The sequence below is a fragment of the Hippocampus zosterae genome, unplaced genomic scaffold (assembly GCF_025434085.1).
Source record: "Hippocampus zosterae strain Florida unplaced genomic scaffold, ASM2543408v3 HiC_scaffold_296, whole genome shotgun sequence".
Lineage (NCBI taxonomy): Eukaryota > Metazoa > Chordata > Actinopteri > Syngnathiformes > Syngnathidae > Hippocampus > Hippocampus zosterae.
The window spans coordinates 12,600-31,790 of NW_026262860.1; the positions used below are offsets into that span (position 1 = coordinate 12,600).

General features: G+C 58.9%; 6 protein-coding genes across 6 annotated transcripts; 4 read left to right on the forward strand and 2 right to left on the reverse strand.

The window, feature by feature from the left end:
- Positions 1–992: 992 nt before the first annotated feature.
- LOC127594872 (radial spoke head 10 homolog B-like) lies at positions 993–1,862 on the reverse strand. The gene is given in 2 exon segments (XM_052056625.1): positions 993–1,750; positions 1,859–1,862. Coding segments are annotated over 2 exon segments (762 nt in total).
- Positions 1,863–7,863: 6,001 nt separating this feature from the next.
- On the forward strand, positions 7,864–8,712 carry LOC127594873 (uncharacterized). The gene has a single exon (XM_052056626.1). It carries the CDS (start codon positions 7,864–7,866, stop codon positions 8,710–8,712), a length of 849 nt encoding a protein of 282 aa, XP_051912586.1.
- A 2,497-nt stretch (positions 8,713–11,209) lies between these two features.
- On the forward strand, positions 11,210–12,917 carry LOC127594874 (chromosome-associated kinesin KIF4A-like). Its single transcript, XM_052056627.1, is given in 4 exon segments — positions 11,210–11,612; positions 11,615–12,432; positions 12,532–12,559; positions 12,652–12,917. Coding segments are annotated over 4 exon segments (1,515 nt in total).
- A 20-nt stretch (positions 12,918–12,937) lies between these two features.
- LOC127594875 (uncharacterized) lies at positions 12,938–13,624 on the forward strand. Its single transcript, XM_052056630.1, has 2 exons — positions 12,938–13,062; positions 13,132–13,624. The coding sequence occupies exons 1-2, from the start codon at positions 12,938–12,940 to the stop codon at positions 13,622–13,624; spliced, it is 618 nt and encodes a 205-aa protein (XP_051912590.1).
- A 2,066-nt stretch (positions 13,625–15,690) lies between these two features.
- On the reverse strand, positions 15,691–17,966 carry LOC127594876 (5'-3' exoribonuclease 2-like). Its single transcript, XM_052056631.1, is given in 5 exon segments — positions 15,691–16,267; positions 16,269–16,606; positions 16,742–16,871; positions 16,917–17,039; positions 17,041–17,966. Coding segments are annotated over 5 exon segments (2,094 nt in total).
- Positions 17,967–18,083: 117 nt separating this feature from the next.
- Positions 18,084–18,626, forward strand: LOC127594877 (SPRY domain-containing SOCS box protein 3-like). Its single transcript, XM_052056632.1, is given in 1 exon segment — positions 18,084–18,626. A coding segment is annotated over 1 exon segment (543 nt).
- The last annotated feature ends 565 nt before the right edge of the window (positions 18,627–19,191 follow it).

Here is a 19,191-nt window from a genome sequence, read left to right on the forward strand (position 1 = left end):
CCCACTGAAGAACTGAACTAGGTCATGAGCAGCGAGCTGGGCCGAGACTGGAAGACTCGTTTCGAAAGCTTTGAGGACAAGCCTTTTGCGGCCGCGTCGATCGGGCAGGTGCACCGAGCAGTAATGGAAGGGCAGGAGGTGGCCGTGAAGGTGCAGTACCGGGGAGTACGGGACAGCATCGAGAACGACTTCTGGGCTCTGACCAAGCTGCTCAGCCTGTCCGGCGCGCTGCCAAAGACAATGTTTGCCGAAAAGCTATTCCCTTCCATCCTGAAATAACTTTTGCGAGAGTGCGACTACAAGAAGGAGGCAGAGCTGCAGAACGACTACCGCAAGGAGCTGGAGGGACACCCTGCCTTCGAGGTGCCGCTCGCCTTCAGCCAGAGCACCGGGAGAGTCCTGATCTCGGAGTTTAAGCAGGGTGTCAGTATCAAAGATGCTGAGCGACTACCTCAGGAAGAGCGCGACCTCCTAGGCGCTCTTATCTTGTAGCTCACTCTGCTCGAGATCTTCCAACTGAAGGCGATGCAGACGGACCCCAACCCGACCAACTTCAGCTTCAGCAGGGCGCGAAAATCCCTGATCTGCATCGACTTCGGAGCGACCCACCTCTACCGGCAGTAGTTCAAGCAGCAGTACAAGCAGCTGATCGAGGCGGGAATCGGTAAGGACCGCGACAAGATCCTAAGCATTTCGAAAGACATCGGGTTCCTGACTGGAGAGGAGAACATGGTGATGCGGGAGGCTCACTGCGAAAGCATTCTCAAGCTGGGCGAGCCCTTTCGGTCAGGGTTGTACGACTTCGGCCAGCAGGAGATCACTAAACAGATCTATGAGAAGATTCCGGTGATGCTAAAGAACAGGCTAAAGCCGCCCCCCGAGGAAATCTACTCCCTTCACCGCAAGTTCTCGGGAGCCTTCCTGATGTGCATTTCTCTGCGGGCCAGGGTCCGCGCCGAGTAGATTTACCGAAAGTGCAGGTGAATTCAAAATCAGCCTGGAAACTCAGTTTTGAGCTTGCCCCGTTGCCAGATGCCTTTGATCAGGTCCCCCTCGCGGGTCAGCAGCTCGCCCTGGCCATGCTGCAGGCCCTGTTCCCACTACCCCTTGTAGGCGGTCTCGTCTGGCCACTTGAACACCCCGAAGCCGTGCTTCTGGTCATGCGCATAGTCGCCCTCGTAAGACCGGCCGTCCTCCCAGACGAACGAGCCCTGTCCGTGCATCTCCCCTCGCTCCCAATCGCCGCTGTACTCTTTGCCGTCGGACCAGACGTACTTGCCCTTGCCGTGGAACAGGTTGGCCTTGAATTCTCCGCTATAATAGGCGCCGTCCGCCCAGATCATCTAGCCATGCCCTTCCTTCAGGCCCGCCTTGTAATCCCCTTCGTAGTGCGACCCGTCCGGCCATACCTCCTTCCCGAAGCCTTCCTGCTTGTCGCCCCGCCACTCCCCTCGGTAGCACGCCCCGTCCAGATGGGTGTACAGGCCGTAGCCGCTACACAGGCCGTTCTTCCACTGCCCAGAGTAGATATCTCCGTCGGCCCAGCAGATGATACCCTGGCCGTGGGCGAGCCCATCCTTGAACCCGCCCTCGTAGACTGAGCCGTCGCTGTAGAGCCTGCCCTGCCCATGGTAGCACTCGTTCGCCCACTCGCCCTCGTAGATCTCGAAATTGCTATCGTTTTTGAAGGCGGGGCCGAGCACCCGGTGCAGGATGGGCTCACTGTGCAATTCCTTGGCACGCTCGAGCTCTTGGTTCAGACGGGCGATGTATTAAATTTCACTGGATTTGACGAGGCGGTAGCCGCGGGGCGTCAGCACCCCAGCGTCCCGGTCCTAGTGGCAACACTCCAGCCCGCCCATCCCGATTCAAAATAAGTATGGGCTTCTTCTAATCTCACTTAACGTCAATAGATAATGCCGCAGCATTTTGGGGCCAGGCATGTCGCCGAGCAGAACGTCTGGATCGTGCTGGGAGTCATCCTGGTCTTGGCTATCGTGCTCGGCTACCTCGGCTGGACCTACTACCGCTACGAGACCAACATCTTTCGCTACAACAACAATCCCGAAAGCCGGATGCCTTAGGTCGACCTCAACTTTTTCATGAAAAATCGGCTTAGAAACATACGTCTGGCCGAGCAGAGCAGCACTGACATCAAGGTAAGCACCATGGAATCGAGCTCGTCCATGTATTGTCCTCACCAGCACCACCGTGTTCGAAAGCCAGGTGGGCTATGATTCCGTGTAGTCGATCGCCCTGGACACCGACGGGAATCGGGACTCCTACTTCGAGGTGGTAATTGAAGAAATCGACCCTGCTGGGGTTTTGGAATTCGGATACTGCGAGGTGGGCAGGCTCGAAACTAAAAAGGAAATAAATCGCCAGGGCGTAGGGATTAACGCCATCGGACAAATCAAGGCCGCCAATCGGGTAGTCAACCGCGTCAAGGAGCTGTCCTACGGCGACACCATCGGCATGGGCTTCCGCTACTCTGATGCCCGCATCTGGATCACCTACAACGGTTAGTTTTTGAACCCGGTGACCCCGTCCGAAACCGAGGAATGGCAGAAGACCAAGCTGGAGGAGAAGAACAAGGGCGGGAAGCGCAAGGATGATGAGGACGGGCTACTGGGCGGGATATTGAACATCCGGAGGGAAGGAGTCAGCAAGATCAACGAAGAGAGCAAGCAGAAGATGGAAGAAGACCTGGGCAAGCTCAGGATTGTGCTTGAGAAGGGGGACTACGTGCCCGCCTTCACCTTTTCTGGGCGAAATCGCATCCAGTGCAACTTCGGGGGCAAAGTCTTCACCTGCTACCAGAAGGAGCTCAGCAAGGGGGTCTTCGGGTGAGTCAAGCATGCATTTTATGAATTGCGAGGATAAGGAGGCCTTGGTCCTTGAAAACAGCAGACTCCGCGGGGAAATTAGTAGGATCATTGGTTCCTTCAGCGACCGACTCGACCGCCCGGCCGAGGCCAGGCATCTCGCCCAGAAGATAGCCAGGCTCAGGGATGAGCTGGGCCTCGGCCCGAGAGACGACCTCGGCGCGGTACTGCTCGAGAAGCAGAGCGAGTTGATGGACCTCACTCGGAGCGTGCAAGAGCTGCAGGCACGGAAGAGGGAGTTGAGGCAGGGCAGACAAAGGCAGTTCAGCGTTTCTGGCATCACCCTGCAAGAAGAAAGGCTGCAATAAATACGCGAGAAGCAGGGGGAAATCGACGATTTGGCTGAATAACTCGCTCGCCTGAAGACAGTCATCCTCAGCAAGCACAGGCTCCTGCTGAGCTCAGACAGACAGCTTCAGGAGGAGAAGGCGAAGGCTGCAAAAGCCCAGCGCGAGCTCAAATTTTTACCAGACCACCCATCCGAAAAGGACTTGGACGCCTTACGAGAGAAGCTGCATCTGGCCGAAGAAGCAGAGTCCTCCGAAGTCGGGCCGATGATGAGGAGGGTCAAAGAACTGAAGTTCAGTCTCGAGCAGAAAAAGCAAAGGAGGGCAGGGATAGACAGGGCCTTTCTCAAGAAAGAAAACGAATTGAGCGAAAACTAACTGCGAATCAGGTTCCTGCGCAAAGAGATCAAGGCCAGGCTGCACAGCAAGCTTTCCGGTGAGATGCTAGAGGAGGAGGGCAACGAGCCCGTTTTCGCAGAGGCAGGCCGGACCGAGGCAAGCCAGGCGACTCGCGGACACTGACTGCTTAACTGATTCCGTTATAATTTGATTATGAACAGCGACCCGGAGATGTCACAGGAGCTGGACTCGGTCATCCACGAGGTGCAGGAAGGCGGGCCTGCCCGCGAGTTCAGACTGGGCAAGTACCTGGGCCGTGGGGGGTTTGCGAAGTGCTACGAGATGACTTTCCGCGGCAGGGAGTTTGCGGGCAAGATCATTCCCAAGGCCTCGCTGGAACGGTCAAGCGCACGCCGGAAAGTCAGTCTCCTGACCAGAGTTGCTCACGGAGATCAAAATCCACCGGAGCCTGGACTGTCCCCACGTGGTACGCTTCGAGCACTTCTTCGAGGACGATGATAACGTCTATATTCTCCTTGAACTATGCCAGAACCAGACTCTCAGCGAGCTGATGCACCGACGAAAGCGCCTGCACGATCTTGAGCTCAGGTTTTACCTCAGGCAGCTGTTGGACGCGATCGTCTACATGCACGGCAAGCTGGTCATCCACCGTGACCTCAAACTCGGTAACCTGTTTCTGGCTGGCGGGATGCGCCTCAAGGTGGGCGACCTCGGCTGCGGCACAGCTGGACTCGCCCTCCGACCGCAGGCAGACCCTTTGCGGGACTCCCAATTACATCGCCCCTTAAATCATCAGAAAGGACAGTCAGGGCCACTCCTTCTAAGTGGACATCTGGAGCTTCGGGGTGATCGCCTACACAATGGCGATCGGCAGGCCCCCCTTCGAGACCAGCAGCATTGAGGAGACCTACGACCTCATCAAGGCGGGCTACTACTCGTATCCCGACAACATCGAGCTGCCTGAAAGCCTTAAGGACCTGATCGGTTGCTGTCTTATCGTGGAGCCGCATAGAAGGGCCACTACTGACGAGCTTGTTCTTCACCCGTTCTTCACGGTCCAGACTGTGCCCGACAGCCTGCCGGTCTGCACCCTGGCCTGTCCCCTGTCCAAGCAGCAGGTGCTCGAGTTGGCCAAGCCCCGCCCTGCCACTGCGCTGACCAAGACAAAGGGCAGCTTTGCGGAGAAGTCCTTGCAGACACACCGAATGTCTCACAAGATTCTGCGCAAGAGCTCTTGCCAAAGGGCATCCCCAAGTCGCTCTCAGTATACCGCAACTCGCTGAAGAGCAGCCCGTACCTCGCGGACCTGCTGGCCAAGCAGACGGAGCCCGCCTTTTTCGTGGCCTGAACATAAATTCTTCGGCGAGGGGAACGTAAATACTTGGGCTATTTCATCCAGGGGGCAGGGGTCGGATTTGTCAGCGATAAGGGGAAAGGGACTGTCACTTTAGGAGTAAATAAGCTTCTCTTCTACTCGAAGGAGGCTGTCAAAGAGGTTGGCCTCGACGAGTGCGCCCACAGCGAGGAGTGCTCCGCAGCCAAGGCCACCATCCTGCAGCTGGCGGACGAGTTCCATTGCTCGGAGTGGAGTCCGCCTCAGCATCCGCGGGTATTTGTGAAGCGGTGGCTGAACAAGCCGGAGGCCGTGGTGTTCAAACTAAGCAAAGGACTAGTGCAGGTGTCTTTCCGGCAGGACAAGCAAGTTCTCTTTGACACATAGCACAAGCTCGTCCACTACTCCTGCCGCACCAAGAAAATTACCCTGCCTTTGCTCAAGCTCTCAAGCATCCAGGACAGCGATTTCCTGACGGCTGTGCGACTGTCCCGGCAGGTGCTGGCGGAGGCCAACCTGGGTCAGTCCTGCAAGGAAAACAGCCAGCGGGAGGGGGCGGTCACCCAGCGGCCCAAGAGCAAGTCGAAGGCCCAGCTGCAAAGATCCAGCCGGGGCAGGTTCGAGGTCTCGCATCACCGCCGCAAGTGATATTATCTGTTATGAACATTTCAATTGTCCAGGCCCTGAGCCTTCTCAAGCGGTACTTCGCCCGTCTCAGCAGGAGCATCACTGGAACCCTGCGCGCAGAGCACCACCGGGTCGAGAAGGCTCTCTTCGACATCATGAAGGCCCATCCTGAGGCTCGCACCTTAGAACTGTTCACCTAGAGTCTGGCGGCCCGGACTTAATTTCTGCCTCGCTCGCTGAAAACCCTGTTCGAAAGCAAGGCGTTCAGCTAATTAGTCCTATTCCCAATCGAGACGGGATAACCTGAGCGCAGGGTATCGCCAGTTCCTCTTGAAAAGCATAAGCCGTGTTCTCGACCCAAATCATCTACCTTCATGCTGCCTGAGGCTTTTTGCAGGACCAGGGGCGAATCGCTCAAGGTTGCGGACTTGCCTCCACGGTCAAGGGTCTTGCCCAGAGACTCAACTCCTGCGGACAGCAGGCATAGAGGGTGTTCATCCCGACAGCGCTTAAAAGGTCAAGACCCCAGGAAAACTGAGAACGATCTACTGGCATGTCTTGGTGCAGGACGAAAAGGATGCGGCCAGGGCAGACCCTTCAGAAATACAAACCCCGATCGTGAAATCGAGTTTGTGTAGGTGTCGGCAGCATGCAAGGGAGCAGTAATGGGGAAAGGCTTATCCAGCAAGTTGGAGTAGTAGTTGAACCTGGCCAAAAACACATAGCACTCATAACTGGAGAACAGTAAGTATTATGTCTCGAATCTTGAACCCTTGCAACAAGCAATTGAGGTCAACGAGGTCGAGTTGAGCTAAGTGGATGAAACGCCTGACTGTTCGCTTCGAGGCCCGGTCGCAGGGCCTTAAACTCAGAGCATGCAGGTCATATTTGATGATTCTGCCTCGTCTGCAGCACTGCCTGACCCAGTGTCTGCAGCGCGTGATGAAGTTCTCACGGAAACTGTTGTGTCTGCCGTTTACTCAGTATCGCCAGGCCCTGCTGCATCAAAGCCTGTTCGAACTATCTCGTAATTCTGGCAATCGGACGAAAATCCGTGAAGTTCTGACCAGCCTGAAACTCGAAGGCAGCATCTACAACCTAGAACAGCGAGTCGACCTTTAGGCCCTGGCCCAGGTGGTCGAGCTGAGGCTTGATCTGCACTACGACCGCTGGAGCAAGTACAGAGCTCACCAGCGAGTGCCTTGCTGACAAGTCCGCTGGGCTAGTGCCGCCCTGACCAGCCTGACCGAACTGCGCTCCTACTAGCGCCTGGCAAGTCTGCTGCAACCCTGCTCAGCCCTGCGCAAGCTCGAGCTGTGCCTCACGTGAGCGACTGACCAGGGACTACTTCTTCGACGGGAGCAAGGAGGCAGTGCTGGAGGGTCTGTTTCAGACGCTGGGACTGGACGAGCTGCGACTGACCAACTTTTACGAAGAGACTCAGCGCGGCCGATGGAAGGACCGCTTTCCGGCCACCCGCGCCCGCATCTACCAGTGCTCAGTATAGTGAATCACGAAGACTGCTCGCTCAGGACGAAGTGCTTGCGGAGGTAGACGATGTGGTCGTCGACCTCCTCCAGCCTGCGGCGCAGGGCGTTTTCGGTCTCGCGGAAGGCGCGCATCTCGTTTTCTTTCTGCAGGTTAAGGCGCACTTGCTCGCGCTTGAGATTCTCGAAGGCCTTTTTAGCGGCGTTGATTTCCTTGCTCTGCTCGTCCAGCTACTCCTGCAGGAACAGGCTCTCGAAGGAGCCATACTCCGCAGTGTCCCTCAGCATCCGATACAGCTCCTTCCGGCCCTATATCGCGCTGAAGAACATCCGGTTCAGTTGCTCGTCAGTCTTCTTGGCGATCGCGTCCTCGATCAGCCGGTCCACCACCCGCTCCCGGCAGGTCTTCGGATCCTGCCCCGGAAACAGCTCGTTCTCCAGCTTGTAGCAGTGCGTCTCGCAGCGCCCGCACTTCTTGATCTCGCGGATCATCGCACGGACATCCATCTTGCTGGGGTCACCTCGCAGTAGCAGCTCAAATTCCTAGTCCATTATCAATGCGGGCGCTGCTGGGCTGCAGACGACTCGCCTCACAAGTGGCCGAGGCCATAGACCCCCGCACCGAGATCAGCGCCTTTGTAGACAGGGAGCAGCCCCACCACTAGACCTTCGGGCAGGATTGGGAAGCCAGGCTGGCCGCCTTCCAAGCCAAGTTCGGCAGACTGAACTGCAGTGAGGCCAACTTCAAGCGTGTACGGGAGTCGACTACCGGACTCTACAGCCAGCTGGTCTCCGAAGTGCTGCGTGGATAACTCGAAGAGCTTGATACTGCCAGTGCTTACTACTTCTCGGCCCAGGGCAAGCTGGTCCGCCCCACCCTCGTGATGGCGGCCTTCGAAAACTATGCAAGCCTCGCTCGTAGTCCCGAAGACATAGCCAGGCTGCGGGAGAAGTGCCGGCTGTGGTCGGGCTTGGTGGAGTGCATCCACATCGCCAGCCTGATGCACGATGACATCATCGACCACAGCGCCACGAGGCGGGGACTCAAGGCGCACCACCTGGTGTTTGGGGAACGGGCCACTCTGTTCGCCGGCGATTACATCATCGCTCGGTCGGCCAAGAAGGTCTATGAGCTAGGGGACGTCCGGATGTACCAGATATACGCCGCGATCATTGAGGACCTCACTAGCGGTGAGGTCTACCAGGCAGAAAAGGGCCGCCCCGCCCCTCGCGACCTGTTTGAGCGCTACCTCTTAAAGTCGCACTTCAAGACCGGCTCCCTCATCTCCAACGCGCTGCGAGGAGTGGCCCAGCTGCTGCAACTACCTCCGGAGCTGCACCGGCAGCTCTTCAGCCAGGGACAGAAGATCGGTCTCGTGTTCCAGATGATCGACGATATCCTCGACTTCGAAGGTGACCCCGCCATCCTGGGTAAGCCCATCCTTGGTGACCTGGCGGAGGGAATCGTCAACCTACCAGCGTACTTCCCACTTACCCAGGGCTCTGAGTCCGCGCAGGAGGTAATCGCCCTGGCCATGGAGCAGAAGAATATTCCGGCGGAGCAGTGCAAGGAGATCGCGCGTTTGGTGCGGGAGCAGCGGGGCTGCGAGAAGGCACGGCTGCTGGCAACCAGCCTGGCGGACGAGCTGCTGGAGGAGCTGGACGGGCTGAGCAGGGAAGACGGGACTGGGATGAAGTTCATCGTGCGGGGGCTGCTGGGACGGCAGAAGTGATTTAAATGGGGGCCGGGCTGCTGAAGGTCCGAGATAATGCGTACTGCCGGAATGCGAGCTCGCTGCTGAACAGTCCCGGGCTGACCAGTCAGTCTGGCACGGCTGCGGGACTACCACGCGGGGTTCAAGTGCATCTGTGACAGCCTTTCGATGGACCTGCTGGAGTTCGAGCACGTCTTCGGAGTGGAGGAGCCGTTCTGGGACAGCGACGGGAACGGGCTGGTGGACTCACTGGAGTTGTTCACAGGGTTGGCCATCTTCGGGGACATGAAGCAGGAGGACAAGGTGCGCTTTCTGTTCGACCTGGTCGACTTCAACGAGATGGACGCGATCGGCCCCACCGACCTGGCCTTCCTGGTCAGCTGCTGCCTGAGCGCCGCCTTCAAGGTCTATTCCATCCCGGCAGAGGTGAGCGTCCCCGACATCACCGAGTTCGTGGGGCGCGAGTTTGGCCCTGGGAAGGTAACAGTGGCGGACCTCATAAAGGTGGCCCGCACCTGCCCCGAAGTGCTGACATTCTTCGAGGCGATCCGGGTGGACAACCAGCCCGCACACAAGCGATGATGATCAGAAGGCCCGGCCAACCCCGATGTCCCTGGCAATCTGCGTGACTGCGATCGGGTGGTACAGGTGCCTGTTCTTCTCGAATAGGGCTGCCGCCTGCTCGTGGTCCCGCTAGTTGATCGCGTTGTAGAGCGGGCGGATGAACTTCAGCCTGCCGATCTGGGTCAGCACTCGCGCGTCGATCGCTGGCACTGCATCCATATAGCCGCTGCTCAGACAGTACTCGAACCACGGAACCAGCACCTCCAAGTTGTTCACCTTCTGCGATATGTCGTAGGCCTCGTCCAGGGCCTGCGCCCGAGCTGGGTCCTATGGCGTCGCCGTCCGGATCTAGTGGAAGAAGATCGTCTGGAGCTTGGTGCTGAGCACTGAGTGATCCGTTATGAGGGCACTGAACAGCTGGTCGAACTGGGGGTCCTGAGCCTTGAAGAGGTCGACCATCTTGAAGAGATCGTCGAGAGGCTGCGCTGGAAGGAGAGATGGACGGGGGAATAGCCAGTGCCGTTGATCCAGTGGTCCCAGTTGATCTTATCGAAGGCCTCGCGCTTAGCCTTGAGGGTGAAGAAGTACCGCATGTAGACGAACACTTCGTGGGAGGTTATGCTTTCTCCCTCGTATCGGAGCAGGTAGATCCCGATGAACTCTTGCATGATCTTGCGTCCCACCAGGCCCTGCACATACGTCAGGAACTCGAAGCCCTTGTAGTACGGCACAATTGTGTATGCGTCGTCGGGGTTCTCGTGGTGGAGGCGAGGGTTCAGAGCCGTGTAGGGGTTGTCCAGCCCCAGCGCCTCGACTGTGCGGTTGAGGTCCTTCTGCTGCATGTAACCGATGACGTTGTACAGGTCCTCGCTGTAAAACTCACGGTTGATTTCATTCTCCAGGAACACGGTGAAGCCCTCGTTGAGCCAGAAGCTGCTCCAATTGCGGCACGTGACGGTGTTGCCCGTCCAGGAGTGGGCCATCTCGTGGATGGCCACGTTGATGTTTGACTGGTCGCCCACGATAATGCTCGGGCTTGCGAAGGTCACGAAGGGGTTCTCCATGCCGCCCATTGGAAAGGCAGGCGGCAGGATTACGATCGCGTACTCGTTCCAGGGGTACTCCATGTTGGTGTACTCCTAGAGCATGGACAAGTAGATAGCCGCGTCCTCGAGCTCGCGCAAGGCCGCAGCCATCCTCGATGGCTCGGTGATCACTGCAATTCGCTCATCGAGGTACACCTTCTGCAGAGCACCTGCCACCATCGCAAACAAGTAGCTGGGGATCGGAATCGATTGGTTGAAGCTCTGTATGTTGCCATAGGCCTGCTCCTGGAAATCCGTTAGGTTGCCGCTCAGGAAGGCACGGATGCCGGGGGGAGTGCGCACCGTGGCAAGATAGGTGCTCTTTACCGAGGGACTGTCCTGGCAGGGGAAGATGGACCTTGTGTAGATGGTCTCGCTTTGGGTGTACATGTAGGGCTGGTCTGGTCAGCGGTCTGTTCCTTGGCCAGCCAGTTAATGGAGGCCACGCTCGGAAACTCTCCGGTGGTGTGGCACTTGATCGCAACGCCCAGGTGGCGGAAGATGGCAGAGTGATTTTTGGGCAAGGTTATGTTGAGGTATCCTCCTAGCTACTTGAAGGACTCGGGGTAGGTGACCAAGAAGGGCAGGTCGGTCTGCTTGCGAGTGAGGGCGTCGATGTGCTTGACCGACTCCACCGCAGCCCCGCCAGGTCCAAAATCAGGTGGTCGGTGCTCTTCAGAATCGAGAAGTTGTAATGCACCTCCGAGGAGACCACCTTGGCCTCAAAGTCGATGGAGGCGTTGATCTAGTAGGTCTTGGTGCGGAAAGACTCGAGGTTGGAGAAGGAGGAGCCGTCTACCTGGGAAAAGGGGTAGTCCTGGGCAAGCGCCAGCCCAGAGCACAGCCATATCATGGTCGGATATATAATGTCAGCCACTCGAATTAAGGTGGCAGTGAGGGCTCGGCCCTTCCTGCCTGAGGAGGAGGCCCGGGGCTACACCAACTCGCAGATCGAGTTCTGCCCCGACCAGAATGCAGTGGTCCTTCAGGACCAGCGCAAGTTCGCCTTCGATCAGCTCTTTCCTCCCGGCCTCTCCCAGGAAGAGGTCTATCGAGGCTGTAACGTCAGCCACCTGGTCAGCAAGCTAATCGACGGCTACCACGCCACTCTCTTCGCCTACGGGCAGACCGCGTCAGGCAAGACCTACACGATCGACGGCTTCGACTACAGCAAGGGCGAGCCCGTGGCCCCTAAAGAGAGCACCAGCGCTGGGATGGTGCCACGGGCCGTACGCGAGATCTTCAGCAGAGTCGGGAGCGGACTGACCGGACGTACTCAGTGTATGTCAGTTACATGCAGCTCTACAACGAAAAAATATACGACCTTTTAAACCCTGCCTGTGGGGAGGGTGGGCTCAAGCTGCGCTGGACCAAGCAGGACCAGTTCTCGGTCGAGAACCTGTTCGTCTTTGAGTGCAGGACTGCGGACGACCTGCTCAAGCATTTCCAGCGTGGACTCCGACAACGCATCACCGCCAGCCATCGTCTCAACATGAGCTCATCCAGGTCCCACGCTATTCTTGAAATCAGGGTGGAGTCTTTCGACAACAAGGCCCCATCAGCCATCCTGACCAGCAGGTTGGCGATCGTGGACTTGGCGGGCTCGGAGCGGATCGGCCTGACAGGGGCGGAGGGGCGGCAGGCCAAGGAGAGCATCGACATCAACAAGTCACTGTTCACCCTGCGACACGTGATCAACACTCTCACCGAACAGTCGAAGGGCAAGCTGGGCAAGGACTTCGTTCCGTACAGGGACAGCAAGCTGACCTCAATTCTGAAGCAGTCGATAGGTGGCAACAGCTACTGCCTGATGGTCGCCTGCATCAACCCCCACGACGCCTTCTATGAGGAAAACGTCTCCACCCTCACCTACGCCACCAAGACGGCCTACATCACCAACCGCCCTGTCCGTAATGACGATCCTCAGACCAAGCAGGTTTCGGAGCTGCGCAGGCAGGTGGCGGAATTGACTGCGGAGCTGGAGCATGCCAACGAACACATCCGCATGATTGACCAGGAGGTTCCGACCCCCTCCGAGAGCCCCCAGTACCAGAACTTCTCGGAGCACCTGGTGGACTCCATCCGCATGGTCCGCTAGTTACTCAAATCGAACAAGGCCCTTCGAGAGGAGCTGGAAGACAGTAAAAAAGCGATCCTTGATAAGGACCGTGAGCTTTTCCTTCTTCAGAAGGAAAACGAGCAGTTGAAGGAAGCAGGTGAGACTCGAGGGCGCAGGGGCTCTGACCTCCAGTCAGTGCAGCGGGCCACCCGGAAGCTGAGCGAACACAAGACCCGCGAGCGGCCCCAGACCAAGACGACGCAGCGGGGGTGGACGTCTGGCGGAAGGGGTTCGGGGTGCACATCGGGGAAAACGCATTCGAGTCGTTCAACTCGGTGGAGATAAACCAGTTTTACATAAACGAGACGGGGATGGACTCGATGCCGACCAACTTCAACCGCAGGGAGTCGTCGGCCAGCAACCCCGGGGACCGCATGCTGCAGCGCTACCGGCACGTCATGACCGCGGGCGGGGGCAAGCGCCCGCCCCGCCCCATGGCCCAGACCTATTACTGAGAAGTGATTGGTGAAGCATCATGTTCCTCGAGTACTGCGAAATTGCCACCCCCACCGAATTCTCATTCGTCTACAAGCCTGAGGCCGACTCCTTCCTGCTGCTCTCGGTCCTGCAGGAGGACGTGCCCAGCATGGAGGGAGTCCGGCGCGTGCTCTAGCTCGGTTGCGGTAGTGGCATCCTGTCCGTCCATGTGGCCCGCCTGCTGCCGGACAGTTGGTGCCTGGCCGCGGACATCAGCGTTGACGCTTGCCTGATGACCCAGCGATACTCGGCCTTCCACGGAGTGAACAACATCGATACCGTCCTTTCAGACGCAGGCTCAGGAATTTCTGGATTCTTTGACCTCGTGATCATCAACCCTCCCTACGTGCCCACAGAGGTGGATGAGCACGCAGGGTTTCATGCGAGACTGCCGGAAAAGCTGCGGGCCTGGGCCGAGAAGAAGGGAGATTACGGGCTGGGCGACGGGGGCAACCTGGTCGACTTATCCTATTCGGGCGGCGTGAGGGGGATGGAAGTGACCCGGCGCATGCTGCGACACGGGCTGTCATGCCTCAGCCCTGAAGGCTCGCTGTATCTGTTCGCAATCGATGAGAACGACGAGCAGGAGATCCTGGCCTTAGCGGAGGGACACGGCAGGAGAGTGCAGACCAGGGCGAGCAAGAAGCGGCCGGGCGAGCGGCAGAAGGTGCTCAGGCTGTCCTGACTGATCGCGATCATAGCAGTTTCTCGAGCGAGCCAGTGAAGCTGGCGGAGTGGACTGCGTGCAGCACGCGCAGGAAGACTGGCCTTCCCTCCAGCCTGACCTGGCTGTTGAACAGATAGGCGGTGGCCTCGTGCTCCAAGAACCACCTGCTGACCTCCTTGAAAGCCTGGTTAAAATCGATACTCTGCCACGCCCGCTCGAAGTCCTTCATATGCCGTAGCCGTAGCCGCCCAGCCCACCGCCCGAACTCTACGGGGTCTGCGCCTTGCTAATTTGCGATGCGGGCCGCCGCAGGACTGGTCTGGATGAACCTCTTGAGGGCATTGCCAAGTTGGTGAGGGTGTTTTTGGTGGCGGAGACGTACCTGCGAGGCGGAGGGCGGAGGCAGGGCTACAGCTGGGTGTGCTCCTCCTCGGCGAGCTTGAGCAGAGTCTAGTCCAGCGAGTTGTCGTCGAGGCACAGGTCGAAATCCATTCGATATAATGATTGACTCGGTCAGCCCTGGTCCTTGACGGCCTCGCAGATGGCGAAGAAGGCGCTGATGTCGGGCACGGTCCGGACCGCCTTTATCGCCTCCGCGATGCTCACCTTCTCCGAAAAGTGCTTGTTCGCGAACTCGATTATGTCGGCCACGCTGAGGTCCGCGGTGATGGAGTAGACCTTGCAGGCGGCGCTGAGGCAGCAGTTGATGAGCAGGGCCACGTCGGTGCGGGTGAGGGTGCCCAGTTCGTTGAAGTCGATCAGGTCGAACACGAAGCGCACCTTTTCGTCGAGCTTCATGTTGGAGAAGATGGCCAGTCCCACGAACAGCTCGATGGAGTCGACCAGCCCGTTGTTGTCGGTGTCCCAGATGACGAAGGTGGCCTTGCTGACCCGAAGATGTGCTCGAACTCGTGCTCGTCGATGGAGAAGTTGTCGCAGATGCCCCGGAAGGAGGCGTGGAAGTCCCGCAGCTTGGGCAGGGTGACTGGTCAGCCCGGCACTGTTGAAGAGCGTGCTGGCATTCTTCTTCCTGATCTCGACCGCCTTTATCGTCTAGAACCCCGCCCCCATTTTAATGATCAGGTGTCTGCGCAGGATGTGCTCCAAGTTGCCCGAGGGCATCCAGCTCATGGACCGCCGCAAGAAAAAGCCCCGCAACGACCTCTTCCTGCACGACCCCTTCAAGAAGTACCACCAGCCCCGCACCCCCGACTGCCTCATCTTCCGCAAGCCCGAGCTGGAGCCCAGCCCCGTCGTCATCAACGCCCTTGGCGACGAGTTCATCGAAGTCAACGACAAGTTCTACCCGATCAGCCTGTTCCTGACCGCAGACCAAGTCTTCCTCTGGGAGGTGCCGCCAGACCTGCTCCAGCTCGAGATGCATCACTTCGAGTTCATCCGCGTGCTGGCCCCCCGCGCGCGGCACCTGCTGCTGGCCCTCGAAGGCGACTACTCCCACCCCCAGATCGAGGAGCTGGAGAAGCACCTGGAGCTGGACATCTCAATGGCCCCGATCGTGCCGTGCTGACCAGTTCGAGGTGGCGAGCAGCTTCACGATCGAGACGGAGGAGACAATGCGACCGTGGCCCTGTTCAAGAAGTACGTGCCACCCTCGAAGTGATTATAATGGACAGGCCTGTGAAGATGAACCCGCGGGGCAAGTACAACCTGGACTTCATCGATTGGGACAACGAGTGGGAGCAGGTGGCCCTGGCTGGTTACAGCCCCGACACCCCCGTCACCGACAGCCCCATCTACGGCATGTCTCCCGCCACCTTCAACCGCCTCATGGCCCAGGAGTTCCAGCAGATGCAGTACTCCGAGGAGCTGGTGCAGAAGGTGGTCTACGGGCTGGGCGAGTTCGTGAAGGACGTCAAGAAGATGAAGATCGGCAGGTCCGAGAAGGAGTGCAGCGTCTGCCTCAAGAAGTTCGAGCGGGAGGAGACCATCCGCCTGCTGCCCTGCAAGCACATCTTCCACGAGCGCTGCATCCTGCCCTGGTTCGAGCAGAAGAGCGAGTGCCCCAACTGCCGCTTCAACCTCAAGGAGCACTTCTCCAAGCAGAAGCAGCGTGATTGAATAGGTCACCGCCTGCGCTCCCGCGACCGTGAGCGTCTCCGCCGGCTGTCCTCGTGGAACTCGTCCCACTCCGCCCTGCTGTGGCTGCCGAAGTTGCTCTTGATCCCTAACGCCCGCCGCACGATGTTTATAGCTTTCTCCCCGCTGAAGCCACGCCGGTCGGTCCGCTCGATGTAGCCTGGCAGCATCTCAACTTCCTCGTCCTCCTCCAGCAGCAGCGCGCTCGTGTGCCGCCGTGGCTGGCACCCCGGACTGTTCAGGCTGAACACGAAGATCAGCACCGAGTTGTCCCGCTCGATGTCTGAAAAGGGCGCCTTGAACCGAGACACCTCGTTCCTGCGAAGGACGTGGGCTGCGATCCGGCCCGGGATGATTTCCAGGTTGGGGCCGAGCGCATACTCGGTGCGGGTAAAGACCACTGCTTCTCTGTTGGTGTTGCGCTTGGTTTCCTCCTCGGTCAGCTGGCTTTCGTATCCCTTCATAGCCTCCAGGATTCGCTTTTCGTCGATGAAGGGGATCAGGACCTCTCCAAGCCAGGTAAACTTCTTGCCCTCGAGGTCGATCTGAAACTCTTCGGGAAGAGGTCGCCGAGGATGGACTGCTCGCTCATCAGGGCCGCAGGAATTAGGGCAGCGCGTCACTCGAGCGGGCTGGCAGGACCGACAGCAGCTGCTCCATGGGCTTGAAGGGCTGGCTGAGGTCGAAGCGGGGGCTGAAGTTGCTGAGGGGGATAAGATCGCTGACGTAGGGGGCGTAGTGAAAGGGGTAGAACCAGGACCAGGAGCAGCAGCCCTGGTTGTAGTAGGCGCAGACCCAAGCAAGCCCCTCCAGATAGGCCTGGCGGATCCTCTCCCGGAAGTCGATGAACTGGTCGGCCTCTAGCTTGAACTTCGAGTAGTAATACTGCTGCTTGTGGCAGAACTAGGAGCCCTCGGCTGAGTGCTGGATTTCCTTAACTGTGGTCGAGGTCAGCTCCTTCAGCTCGGCCCTGAATCGATCCATCACCTCCTCCTCGCTCGCGTGCCGCAGGCCCTTCTTGAACTGGGCCTAGCCCACGCCCGGGTCCCTGCGCTGGTTCAGGTGGCGCCTGCGCTCGTTCTCCTCGCGGGCCTTGCGGTCGGTGATCAGGTCAGGCTCTGCCCGTACGATCATGAGCAGGAACTCTTCCAGCATGGCGAAGTTGATGCTGCCCTCACAGGTAAGGTACTCCTGCGAGCCATTCAGCAGCTACTGGTAGAGGAACAACAGGGCGTCGATCCCGCCCTCCCGGATGCTGAGGTAGGGCAGGTGCGGCAGGAAGTCGTTGCCCACCATGATGCAGATGAAGTTGAAGTCGTCGATGACCCGCTCGAGGCTGAAGGGGCGGGTCTTGGCCATGTGCTGGAAAGTGAATCTGGAAGAACTGCCTGAAGTACTTGAGCTGCACGTACTGGAAGTCCACGCACATTTCGGGGCGCACCTCGCTGGTCTTTTTCGAGCACTCAAAGAAAAAGTGCCCTGACTTGCCGCACAGGGTGCAGGCCTTTTCCCGCTCCTGCACGATGGTCTCCCGGATCACGAAGAAGTGCGGCTCGTGCGTGGCCAGCCCCAGCATCAGCAGGTCTGCGTCCGCCCCGTACAGACAGTGCCTGGTGTGCGGGTCGTAGCCCGGCAAAGTGCGCTGGTGGCGGATGAAATCCATGATCTTGTGCTCGCCCTCGCCGGGGACATTCGCGTCCGAGAAGACGACCTCGAGGGAAGCCCACTGAGGGTGGCTGTTCATGCGCTCGAGGATGTACTGCCCGATGAACTGGCAGACCTGGTAGAGGAACTGGGTGCCGGGGGTGATAACGTTGGAGTCGAAGGGGTTGCCTTGGGCGGCGTCGCGCATGGCCTCGAGGTAGGCGCCCTCCTGCCGGAACTTGTCGCTGAGGCGGGCGGCGGCCTTCTCTTTGTTCCTGCGCTAGAGGGCGGCCCTGAAGCGTCTGGACCGCTGCTGGATCATTTTGGCACGGGGAGCCACTCCGTCAATGGCCAGGTAGAGCAGGCGCCTGGGCCGGACGATGTTGATCAGCCGGTCCAGGTAGCTGGCGATGTTGCGGCACTGCTCCTCGAAGGAGGTGGGGAAGGGGATGCCGGGAGTCTGGGGGTTGCAGGCGGGGTGGATGAGGCCGTTCATGTCGACGTAGAAGCAGTCGACGGGGGGGTTGGCGGAGGGCGCGGGCGGAGGGGCCTCGTCGACGTCGAGGACGATTTTGGGGTTGCGCATGATGAGCCAGCGGAAGAAGGCGGGGACTCCCATGAAATTGTTTTAATTAGGAATGCAGATCCGATGCCGAAGTTCCTGAAGAAGGAGGAGAGCGAGTTGATATGGCTGGCCGAAAATCACTCGATAATAAATCATTGCACAATCGGGCCCATGGACCACGAACTCGACATCGTCATCGGTCCCGAGGGATACATCACCCCCCTGTTCACCTGGAACCCGGCCCGGACCAGCCACAAGCTGAAGCTGGACGAGGAAAAGCTGACCTGCAGCGTGGTCGAGGGCAGCGGCTTCAAAACCACCCTCGGCACCGAGGTCTTCGAGGAGGGCGAGCGCTACTACTACTAAATTAAAGTCAACAAAGGCTCCCTTATCAAGATCGGGGTGGCCCGCCCCGACATCAACGTCGAGGAGGCCTTCAGCGACACCGCCCTCGGCTGGGCCATCTACAACGGCGAGCTCCGCCACAGCAGCAACTCCTCCGGCGTCAAGTACGGCAAGGCCCTCGCCATCGACGACATCATCGGCGTGGCCCTCGACATGGTCGACGGCGTGCTGGAGTTCTACTGCAACGGGGTGTCGTGGGGGACTGCGTACAAGGACAGCCAGCTGCGGACGGGCAAGCTGGTGGCGGCATGTGCGCCGATCTACCAGTCGGACTGCTTCACGCTGCGGTCGTTCGTGCGCGAGGACTGATCTTCGATCTGTCGTTTCATGCATTTTGGGCAGCCTATAAATCATATTGGCAGTATGATAGCGTTTCTGCGGAAGGCCAAGCCCGACCTGCGCAGGCCCGAGGCCAAGTGCGCCGACGGCCAGGACGTCCCCGACTGGTCCGAGGGGTCCGAGGACTTCGAGAACTACCGCCACCTGCGGGCCGAACAGTCGCTCTCCATACACCCGCCTGATATGTAGCGGCGGTAGACACTCACGTTGGTATAAAAGTTCGAGATGACGAAGCTGCTGCCGAGGCGGCGGGACTCGATCCTGAGCAGCCGGCAGTCGAATCTGGGCAGCCAACGGCGGTCAAGCTCCAACCATATCAAATTCTCAGAGTGGAAGTGGCACAGCGAAAACTGATTGACTGATAAGTTCAGGCGGGGTCGTCGTAGACCACCACGGGGTCGATGCTGCACAGGCAGTGCACCTGCCCCGCCAGCCACCCCAGCCCCTCGTGCCCGTGCTTCAGTGTCTGCGTCAGCCGCTCGGGGTCGACCAGTCGAATGGTGATGTAGCCCAGCTGCTCAGGCACGCTCACGAT